This window comes from Gallus gallus, chromosome 19, assembly GCF_016699485.2.
Source record: "Gallus gallus isolate bGalGal1 chromosome 19, bGalGal1.mat.broiler.GRCg7b, whole genome shotgun sequence".
NCBI lineage: Eukaryota > Metazoa > Chordata > Aves > Galliformes > Phasianidae > Gallus > Gallus gallus.
Window position 1 is genome coordinate 8,351,276 of NC_052550.1, and position 12,425 is coordinate 8,363,700.

At 40.9% G+C, this 12,425-nt stretch overlaps 1 protein-coding gene across 21 annotated transcripts in view; it reads right to left on the reverse strand.

Moving 5' to 3' along the window:
• Nucleotides 1–12,425, reverse strand: part of BCAS3 (BCAS3, microtubule associated cell migration factor) — a 302,111-nt gene that overhangs the window by 217,834 nt on the left and 71,852 nt on the right. For all 21 annotated transcript variants that reach the window (XM_040650521.2, XM_004946730.5, XM_004946729.5 and 18 more), the window contains exon 14: nucleotides 120–253. In XM_040650521.2, coding sequence (XP_040506455.1) covers nucleotides 120–253 — 134 coding nt within the window. The remainder of the gene's footprint in view (nucleotides 1–119; nucleotides 254–12,425) is intronic.

The window sequence follows — 12,425 nt, forward strand, 5'->3', positions numbered from 1 at the left end:
TTTTTGCGGCTATAACATAAGAAAGGCTCTTTCTGTGCTGAAACAAACATTAAAGTGCCAACATACACAAAATGTATAGGGTGTCTGGGGATTATTCTTCAGCAAATAGTTCAACTTACTTTGGCTTCAGTCTCTCCCCTGTGAAGTGTATACAAATGATGGACGGCACTTTGTGATGATGACCAAGGATGTGTCAGTATTTGAAAAACATGGAAATCATGGCCTAATGTGTCAGTAGTGACCAGCAACATCCCTGGGTAAAAAAAAGAAAAAAGAAAAAGAAAAAAGATAAAGAAAAGCACAAGAGATTAATCACTTGAGAAGAGGCTTAAGAACGTCTATCTAAAAAGCTAAAGTGTTTTACATTGTGGTTTCTGGAAACAAAACAGTTGCAGGAAAATTACTGAATTCAAAGAGATTCATTTCATAAAAATGAAACAGAACTTCAACCCACATCATACAACACCATCACTGCTGATGAAGTACAGCACAAAGCTACGAAGGGCAACTGAGAAACCTGTGGGTATTTCAAGTCACACTGGGAGTTTGAGTGACCAACGTGCAGCAGTGAAGCGATGAGCACTGCAGGGAGTCACCAGAAGTGCTCTTCACGGCGAAGGAGTCTGTATACAAAAGATTGGTGTTTCCACAGTAATTCATTTTGGACATAGAATTGCTATGAAAACACAGCTAAAACAACCTGTACCAAAACAATCCCAAAGAAGCAGCTTCTTACAACCGCATGTGAAAGAAACTCTCTGATTTACGGCTGGAAAGGCAGCAAATCAGAGTTGAGAGCTTTCAAGTGAAATATTAAATTAGGTACTAACTTCATTGAAAACGGGTCACTGATGGATGTACTGAAATGATTCAATTAGAAGACCAGTAGAATCACAGTAACTTCTATGCGCTGTTTACTTTTTCTTCTTTGTATGTCAGTCCATAACTCATTTCATAATTTACAAACACGTATTTAAAGTCAACGTGCCATTATGTTTTTATACCAAACAAAGAAATATTTTTGCAGATGGAAGTATAGCATTATGGCACAATTTAAGACTACAGTAGGCAAACTTCATATCTACTTTTCTGCATACACATGTCCACATTACTTTGCTTATTAATGAAATTAAGGAAGCTATCAGCCCAAATAAAACTCTAACTTCATCAACTTCAGATGCAAAGCAATGTAAGCATGTTAATAGCTACACTAAAGCGCTTTCCAAATAATTTTCAGAGTATCTTATCTACTAAAGAAAACCAGAATTTTTCTGCACAGTTCAAGTTGCATTGGTTCTCCACTTAAAGATGACCAAAGTCTTTTATACTTCAGGAAGAGAGTTTAGATCACCATGTTTTACCTGACTCCAGTTCAAAGGACAGATACCTTATTTCTGTCATAAAGGAGTGTTCATGTTCTCAATTTATTTACCCATGACTCCATGGTTCATATTTTTTACTCTCTGTTGTACTCACTGCTGCCTAACAAACATACCCAGTACAGATTCCAAAACCCCCACGTTATCACTGAAGTCTGGTCCATGCCACTTCCAAAATTTCAGAATTAGACTGGGAAAAAAAGCAAATTCACAAACGGAGCAGCAGGGAATCACTCCCTCAGTTAAGATTAAGTTTAATTAACCTTTCAGCGGAACCTCTGGTGCCCTCCCACAAGGTCACCACCCTGAGCACTTTCCCTCCTTGAGAGCCCCAAAATCTCTCTGCCTTTAAGCTCAGATTGGAGCCTAAATGTTGATGTTCTGGACCCACCAGCATCCCCCAGTGTGCACTAGGCACACAGACACTAACACAGCACTAGCATGGACCCTGGGGGTGATCATGGTGCATCTGTTTCACTCAACCACAGCTCTTAGCAATAGAAGGAACTTGTGAAGATCAATACTTTTAAGAACGAGTCACGCCAGCAGGAAGGTTCAGAACTGCACAGAAATCTAAACTGCATGTAGAGACAGATTTGCCTACGAAGCTCCTTTTAGCTTGACCACTGTGCTGGTGGGGCTCAGGCAGAGCGCGAGGCCACACACATCGCTCACAGCCATTTATTTCCTCACCATCACGCATACGCAGAATCTTAAATATCTTAAACCCGACCTCAGCAAGATTCTCTCCAGGAGACATACTTTTACTACTACAGGCTGCTGTGCCGAGTGTTAGAAATGAAAGAGAGTTTGTTACGGAGCTCAGAAATCCATGAGTGCATTTGGGTATTGTGTTTGGGCGGTAAGGCATGTGAGTCGAGGTTGGTCTGGATGTTAATGTTGGCTTAACTGGCAATTTCCTTGATTTGTAGTGACTGTGTTGATAGGAAATACAGCTAAAGTTGCTTAAGTGCAAGTGAGCCAAGTCTTTAGTGTGGGATTATGCACACAATTTGCATTAATTCTGTTCTGAAACATCACAAGATACGCTTCCCTCCTAGTGAAGTGTGCGGTCCTCGATAATATATAGCGTTACCAGTGGAGAAAATTGGAAGCAAATAGAGAGGTTTGTGTACTAGAATTAGGCTGACACTATTCCTGGAGCAAGGATATTCCAAAAGACCTAATTCAAAGTATTTATTTTCTGCATCCCCCTGTCTGCCTCTCCTCACACATCAGAACACTTTTCATGGAAGGCTGAGTGTGCTTTCCGCCCTCTTGGCTGCTGCCTTATTCCAGAGGGAAGGGAGCCCTGGAGAAAGAGAAGCTGGAGGAGATGCACCCCCAGGGCTTCTCTCAGCAGCCTGCAGACAGCCTCAGCAAACCTGGAGGCTTATTTCCCCAGAAGTCTTTTGTAAATGCACGTGCAGAATGCACCCAGAGATTTGAGCGCAGCATTCTTCACATGCATCCCATCAGACTGCACGGTGCGATCATAGAAACACATGGAATGAGCCAACAATCTGCCTCTGCTGGAGACAGAAAGCTGCGTAATAATTAGGAGGCAGTGAGAACACAGGGATCAGCACACTGCATCATCCACCACAGCTCTCTGCTCTTTAGCTATTGCTTCCAATCCTGGCTGGAGATGCAGGTGTCTGCAGATGGACTGGTAAACCCTACAGCCCACAGACCAGTATCATCTCACCTTGCTCCTTACAGAGGTATTTTTCCAAATCTATAATTTCTATCTACACAGCACTAGGGTGCTGTTTGGGAACATACAGACTAACAGGTACAGCACCCAGGAGCACCTGTTCATCCTTCAGTGACACATGCAGTGCCTGAGCAAATTAAGCAGCAAAACACACTCACCTACCTGCAATTCTAATCACTGCCCTATGAGGTAAATACTGCTTGGTTCCATAGCAATGTGCTGTCATTGCCTTGGGATATTTTGAGTTTTCTGTGTCTTTTTTTTTTTTTTTTTTTTTTTTTTGCTAGCTTGAAGGAGTACAGAGGGGAAAGAGAATGTATTTGTGGGTGGAAACAAATTGGCTTAAAAATAAAAAGATGGGTGGCATCAGATTTGGCAATTTTGCACGTCTAACCAAAAATCCTTCTGTCACTGTCAGGATTAAATGCATTTTATTACATGAAAGCCAGAAGAAAACAGGCCCTTCACTTCTATTAGCCATTATTTCTTCAGAAGGCCAATGGAGAAGATTTCCTACAAACATCTGCATTTGAAAGACAAATATATACTTGCAGAGCTGTGTCAACACAGAGATCCCAAGCACAGGGCAAAAGAATACCCATTCATAAAACTGTATTTTCAAACATCTCACTACTGTGACTCAAACACCAAAGCTCTGACGTTTTAGGAGATGGGAGGTGTGTTTTGGGTGGTGTTCTCCATCTCTCATTGCTTCACACAAAGAATCACAGCTGTCAATTCCTACAGCACAGCGATGGCGTTCCTCTGCCACCCCACTGACACCTGACCTCCGGACACAGCACTGACCTCACTTTCTCTTTCATGTGCAGGAAACTTCAGCTCCACTTTCCCAAAGGCTTTGTGACAGTTTTCTCAAGAAGTTGTTTAGACGGAAATAGGGGTTAAAGTTGTCATAAGCTCATTCCAAAATGTTTTCTCATACGATATACTTCATGTATGAATAACCATAGATGAGCAGTGAGTAATTCTCCAGGATTTCCTGCTTATTCTTCAAACTGGCATTAATCCCTGGCTAACAGATATCATATGAAATCAATAGAACATCTTACAAGTACAAAGCCCATGGAGATCCATGTGCCAAGCAGACAGTAATTAGTATGCATCTCCCAGCAAAGCTGATTTTATTTCAATCCGTAATGTGAGGTGTACAGTTAGTTTAAGTTAACGACTGCTCCACTGTGTGGTTTCTCAAATCCACACTGATAATTAAAACCCAGTTTAAAGGGACCTGACGTCCTAGATGCAAAAAGAATAACAAAATTCCTGCAGCTTCGTTTTACCTGACAGACACATCTGCCTGCTTTCCATGCGCTGTGTTTGGGAAACGACACGCTCCTTTCAGGACAGAAACGTTAAAAAATACAGCGAATGCATGCATGAAAGGAAAAACCAGTACAGATGTAGACTGTGGGTTAAGAGCTATTTATGCAGTATCAGAAGACTAAACCAGACTCTGGCCTGGCCATAAACTAAGCCCACGCCCTAAATGAGGTGCCAAGCCACAAAAAGCATTTGCGTCAACTGGGAATACAAGGAAAAGAAGGACTTCTAATTATAGGGCCTGGAAGCGGAAGCCCAGAGTGATTAGGAGTTGAGGCGCTGCTGTATGTTTATCTGGGAGCTTCCTCTCGCTAGCTCTCAGCCCGGGTTTGATAGATGAGGGTTGGCCTAAAGGGTGGGATTGGAGCTGCTGATGGTACACAGAGTCCTCCACAATCCGAAGGAAACGGAATACTAAGGCTTCTGTGGCCTTGTAGGAACATAACTCTTTTCAGCTAGGCGTCAGCTGGTTAGCCCAAAAGGCAAAATTAGAGAGCAGCAAATCTCAGTTGGGTACTTGCTATAAAATCTGGGAAACCTTAGCAGCCTGAGCATCTCCACCACATCCTATTTATAACACCTATCGAACTGCATCGTTGCTTATTATATGCATACAAATGAGATGTGCACAATTTCACCTTGGGTTTAGGTTTCATGAGTAAATTCACTTTAAGGAATGTCACCTTTCAGAAGAGCAGTTTTTCTTCCTCCTTCCAAAACAATGTCAGTTTGTAACTGCATGCCAAAGAGCTCAACGCATTTGAGCAGTGCTGGACTTGTTCTACCAACACTAAGAGCACACATTTTAGGAAAGCAGCCATACCATTGCATAAAGAACACAGGTATTCACAGATACACCTAAATATTCAATTCGGACATTTTCCTGCACGCAAAGACCTGCACAGCCAATGCACAAATATCCTATTTTACAAACAGTGCTATAAACATAAGAGCAACTTCTCAGATCCATATGTATTTTTTTAATATGAGGACAGACACCATGGGATGTTGAAATATCATGCTCTGTAGGTTTCCAAAGGCCAGCATCAGAGCACTCAGAGGAACCACGCCGGTTACAGCACTCCTGACAGCCCGCACACTCACTCTGCATCCTTCCCTTCACTCTGCTGGGTGCATCGCTATTCCTTTCCAAAAGCCTCAGACCAACCATGGAAGATGTGACCAAGCTTATATGGTCCGTGTTTTTATGAAACATGCAACCCACCCATGAACAGTAGCTTTATTTCTACTCACTTAACTCCTTTCTGAGGCTGATACTAATCAAAATATACCCAACTATTTGTGCTGCTGAGCCCATGTATACTTCTGAGTGTAACATAAATGCCATCACTATAAAATATGGTCTCTGAAAGCTGAATGAAATAAGGAAACTCTGACTTTATTGTAATTCATTTAGAAAAATCAAATGCATAAAGATATAAAAAAATTGAAGATAAATATTAGGAATTAGCAAGTCAACAGAAACAGAAAACGAGTTATCTTGTATCTGAATAATTAGCAGTGAGTGTACTCTGGTGATTGCTCTGCACTTTAACACTATCAGGACAGTTATGTATTTAATCCAAATATCTGGTGGTTGGAGTGGACGTATGGAATCCACCAGACCTTTGCTATGCCTACCAGACAGCTCAGCAGTATGCTTTATGGCCTAAATACTACTCAGCAGTTCCAAACGCTAACTGACTACAGCTGATGGCCCAATAAATAGTAAACCTCAATCAGGATGGGTTTCTCCCTCCCTAAGCTAAAGAACGCACACTGAGGGCAGCAGAGTAAATGAGGGCGAAAGATCAAAGGGAACAGACTCCTTTTCTTCCAGCCCTGCTTGTAACTCCTCCACAAGGGACACAGATCCACAGCCACCACCGTTGCAGTGGTGTTTGGGGCTTTGCTCCAGTCGCACAGACTGCAATAAACATTTTACTGCTGAAATATATTATTGTGTTTTTCTCTTTTAATTGGAATTACAATAAAGTGAATGTTACAGAGGGAGGATAAAATCCTGACCTCCTTGAAGTCTGCACAGCTTTTGTCACTGTATTCAAGATGGGAAATAATTTGAATTTTTTATATATTTGCACGTCTTTAATGCTACAGGGCATTAACAACTCATTAACTATGCCTGCTGTGCTAAATGAGTGCTCTGATAATCATTTTAATGTATTTTACAAGTAATTACAAACCTATGAAGTATCAAAACAGAGTGTATTCACCACCAGTGATACCCGAGCAGACCAACCTCTACAAGTGCCCATCTCTTCAACAGATTCAGCATTATATTAAAATTCACCTGTTTTGTCACTGACAAATTTTAATAAAATGCAAGACTTCTATAAAAAGGTGGAAAAAACTTAGTTGGCCATATAAAGGTGACAAAGAAGCAACCTTCAGTAAATGGTGAGATTTTATGCAGTAGGATGAAACTAGCTATGGAAAAATTAAATAGATTACAAACAATGTTGGATTGGGACAATCGCATATTTTTAAGCTTAAAGAAACAAAGACCCAAAAACTCCTTTGATCTTCAAGGTGGGGAATCAGACTACAAAAAGCACTGAAATGTAGAAAAGTACAGAAACAGCACATAGTGAAAGACTGGACACCAAGATCCGCCTCTTCAGGGCTTCATATCAAAGGGAGAATTGCTGGCAGTAATGAAAAAAACCTACCATGGAACATAGGTGGATATCAATTATTTATATAGAAGTTCTATCTGCAGTAAAGAATAGATTCAAATGTACTATTCCAGCAGTAAAATATTTGCATGAAGATATCAATTTGATGACTGAGAAACGTTTCCTATGTTCCTCCCCCTCCCACATATCAGAACTCTGAAAGTGGACATGGGCTCCATTCAAACCTTCTAGGAAATACCACTGCTGCATTACTTCGTTCTGGCTTAGGGGTAAATTTCTTTGGAGATAATCGGTTTGGTGCTTGGATTAATAAAGACAGCTTTCAAAAAGGTTAAGTAGTGATGGATTTAAAATACTGATAGTCGTATCCTTCCAAAATTTAAAAATGGGAGGATTAACACCCTGTACAACACCAGCCCTCTTTTTCAGTGCATTTCTTTCATGCACATAACACGAAGCCCCAATTACAGACTTTCATATATACTTCTCCCCAGGTTTAAGATCCTTTTCCATGTACTTCCAGGGTAAAAACTTCAGGAAACAAAGAGGGATTTTATTTCAGACTGCTAAAACCAATACTTACCTGAATCACAGCTATTTGAAATGAGAGTGATTATCTAATAGCGAACCACAGGTTTAAAGGAATATGTCTGTAGAATGAAAATGGGTTTCCTGCAGGGAGGCCTTTAAGGAAAATGGGAAAAAAAAACAAACAAGGGAGGGACATATACAACTGAAATCTTAAAAATATAGAAGAATAAACGTGGAAATAGTTTCAGAAAGAGGCCATTCTCACTGACATCAACCTGGCTAATGACAGATGACACATCCAGGAGAGTGATGCTCCAAAGTAAGATTCATCTTGCAAACTTGTTAAGAAAGCTGCAGTCATTACAAAAGTCCCAGCACGATGAGGCGCTGGTTGCAGGAAATCAGTGTTACAGTACATGAATTTGCTATTATAAAAGACACCTCCAACCCTTAAGTAATCTACGTGCTTAATACAAGTCTGTTTGCACAGTTTTTGTTGCTTTCCAACAATCAAACCAGGTATTTTTCTGCCCACTTGCTCCGATCAATGGGAAAGACTTTTGCAGGGACATTCCAATTTAAACCTCTTTAACTATTAACTCAAGGCCACCATCACATTTCAATATAGAACATTTAAATAATCAGAGGAATTTCAGGTCTGTTAAAGGTGCAGTCAGGCATCCCAACGGGTATACAGCTTCATCTGTTTCACTGCTGGTCCAACATTAATTTTCTCATTATTAATGGACGGAAAAACTCTTTTGTAGCCAAGGAAGCGTAGTTATTTAAAATTTAGATGTGTTGCACTTCACAGCTCTCAGTCACTCATCTGGTAGGAGTAACATTTTTGGAAAGCAGATCATTTACTTACCACATTTTAAAGAAAAACTGATATTTATGAAGAACTGCACTTTTAGTCTTTTTTTTTTTTTTTTTACCTTTTACAGACTTTCTCTCCGAGATTTAAATAACCATAACTAAAGAACAACAACAAAACCTAAGTACAAAACAGACCTGGGTCTGACATATCACTTCCTGGTTTCAGCAGTGGAGTCAGAATCCTATGTAACATCCTTCACTGACACAACTTGCTGCATGACCTCGAGTGGATGACAGCTTCTCAACCTTTTAGCTTACCTAACAGTAGCTTTCAATGCCTAACATCACGAGCCTGAATTTCTTACAGTTCATTTTCAATGTACCTTTCTTTTTAACCACTATTGTAATAAAGTGGATTGAAATTGCAGCAATAGCTTTGATTTCTGCTCTTTGTCTCCTATACTGTTTGCAAACCTTTTTTCTAGCCCCTTCTTGCATTCCTGGAATTATGCCACTATTCATTCAATTAACTACCCACGACTTGAAAAGTCTCCCACTGCCTTTTCACTGAGAACATTTCTTCCTCTCTTCACCTGCTTCTTTGGAATCTTTCTTAGCATTAAGAATCTCGCCTTTAACTCAGCAGCAATCAAGTCTCACTTCCAAAATCTTTCCTGCTGTATGTACTAACCTCCTTGGTCGAAACAGGATGAATGTTTTGAACTTGCAAGGTAGCTGTATGAATTTACACGTCCGTACACAGTATGTATTGCTGTATATAATGTTACTGATACATGCTACTTAATATATAGCAGAATGTACCTCCCTCATCCCATAAATTTAAAAGCTGTGCTACTACCAAACTGAAGGTGTACTTAAGTATTGCTACAAGAGCATTATAATTATAGTATTTCCAGTTCTTTTTAAGAGCTTGTACCAAAAAATATTGCTTTTAATTACACCTCCCAGATGGTGAGAAGAACATGACAGAACCCTGCAGCTGACAAACTTCTGTGGACACACGTAGGATGTGTACAGAAAAGCTTGTACTCAAACAGGCCGTCCCAGAAGACCACCGCCACACTTCTTAACTAAACCTCCTTCCCAGAGGCTGTAAGCCTTGCTACTTCCCTCAACAAAATTGGCAACTGAAGCACAAGCTCTCAAAAAATAAAATAAAAAAATCCAGTACAGGATAATTCTCATCTTTCCCGGCTACCCACAGCCACCTACTGGATTTTATGCAGATACAGTTCTTGGGAAGCCTTCCCTCCTCGGCGCAACTGAGAAACAAAACAGTGCTTCCAGTAACAGACACAAATGACTTCCATTTCAAGTAGGTGCACAAGCTTCTGCTCTTAACTCCCAGAGCAATCCTCACGGCGTCTGACTGATGGGGGACAGCAAAAGCAAACAGCAGAAGCCGGGCAAAATCCTGAAGTGCTGCAATCCGTTACTGGCCTGCAGCATTACAGGTACTGTGCAGCTATGACTTTCCACAGGAGTCCATGCCTGGGGCTGTGCCAGCCAGCCAAGGGAGGCCACACACCGGGCAGCCAGCGGGAGCAGGGCCTGCTGCCACTGCTCAGGCACAGCACTGCTGATGAACATGGGTGGAAAAGGGAATTCAGACCTATGTACCATTCCCCATTTCTCTCTCAGGAGCTCAGCCTACCTTCCAAAATCATTTGCTAGATCAGTGCGCTTAACCTTGTGCTTCCACAGAATGCAAGTGCAGAGGAAGAAGATGGACAGAAGATGTTCCTCAGAATCAAACCTGACACATCGATATGCTCCAAATTAGACAACATATTTAAATGTAGGGCTGACTGCTCTCGGCTTTTATCTACAAATTGCTGAACTGATTTTTTCACATTCCCCTCACTCACGCTTACGCATCCTTAAGACTTTGTGTCTGAGAAGCATTACAGCGATCAGCACGGAGCTCCCAAATGTGCTCTTCTGCATGGAGGTTAAAAACAACTGATAAGTATGGTAGTCTTGTGAAGGTCTGATTCACATTACCTTCAGCTAAGGAGAGCCTGGTTCTGCTTCTTGGGATAAGCCAGAAATTGTTCTCCACTTATGTAAGACTATCCCAATTCAACGGCACAGAAGAATACAGAAAATCAAAGGCAATGTGGCCACGTGATTAGTTGCCACAGAGGATAGCTGGTATCCCCTAACGCTTGTAAGGAATGGTGCCAGCTTTAGGAACAAATATTAATTGTCTCAAATTTCTATAAGAGCTGAGAGGCAAGGATCTCAGCAACCTGGCAGAAACACAGCACTCTGCTTGGAAAAATGCTACCAGAGTTCAGCCGGAGGCGGGGGATTTTACTTCAGACATGGAGGTTATTCACCCCGACACCCACTTACAGCACGAATGCAGCAGCCAGAAAGCGAGGAGGTTTCTCAGCTTTGTGAAGCACATTCTCTTCTTGCTCTACCGCCGCTGACTCCACCACAACCCTGGCTGAGAACTTATGCTGCCAGAATGTACAAATTAACTGCAACAGCCTACAGATGTCATTTCTACCTAATTTTCACATGAAACTCTCCTTCTGCAGCCCACGCCATGGTGTAACACACAAGTGGGCTACAATTTCCCTTCAGGCTTACAAAGTCACCATGGTGAAAAATAAAAACGAAAGAATAAAAGCACATCAGCACCGCTAGCACTGCCTGGGAAGGAGGCAGCACGGCATACGCCGCCTGTGCTCTCCTGCAGCACCCTCCACTCGCAGGGCTGCTGCTGGCGCTGTGCTCCCACAGTGTACGCGTCAGGGAGAGCAGATGATATAAAACATACCTTCCTTTGTAAGCAGGAGAGGATCTGGCCCTTCCTCCCCTCTACAGGGAGGAGAGAACGAAACTTATTGACCCGTGCACTAGATAAATGAACAGACTATCCATTAACCAGTGAATTGCACAGAATGAAATTATGTTAGAGACAATAAAATGAATATGATTTTAAAGTGTTCATTAAAACTGTCACCAACAATCTGAAATTTAACCTATAAACCACAGCTATCATTCATATAACATACAAAAAGCTTGCCAAAAACCATCATTAACCTGTACAATGATCAATAATTTTGACATACAGTAAATTTTGCTTTAAACTGGAATACCTATAACTGATTATAAAATATTTTCCGAGATATGACAAGCAAGCAGCTTAGCCTGGCACACGTTCATTAGCTCAAAACCTCTGTGCTGGAGAACGTGCTTCACCCAGGTATCAGTGAGCAAACCTCTGCAACTAGAAAGCATGCTCTTGGGCAGCCAAGAATCCCAAGCATCATTTCAAGTCTTCACAGCAGGATGAGGGTGAAAAGAACTGCTGTAACTTCAAACACCACAAAATTTGTATTAAAACCCTTTATCTGTGCAACTTCCCAAATTCCAGTAATTTACTATTTATCATCTTCAAAACACTAGTAAGACTGTACACTAAGCTTCAAAACATTCCACATTTAAATAAGAAGTTAAAATAGAAAAGGAGGCTTTCAGCATCACCATATATAATGCTTTATAAAGTTTGGTGTGTCTATAAAATGTTCTGTTTTTCAAGAGGGTGGAGGGGAAACTTACCCTAAAATGTGCCCAATAGAAATGTTAATATAATGTAAAACCCGATCTGCATGGAAGTGATTTCTGAAACACTGATCTTATTTCCTTCCTTATGGATTCTATTTTGATTGCATTATCTATGGTTTTATAGAACTTGCACAAGTGTGGACAACAATGTATTTAGCAACTAATATTCAGTGTGAGCACAAATATAATGTCTAATTTTCTTTTAAATGTGGCAAAGTAAAGACAATTTACCAAAACAAAACCACAGCCCATAGTCTCTAAAATTACTCTTAAAAGCAACTATAACCATTTCGATAGGACGGACGGACGTGTATAATTTACGGATGAGTTGGTTTTAATTATCACAGTTCATAAAGGCCTTTATACCTCAGATCTGTC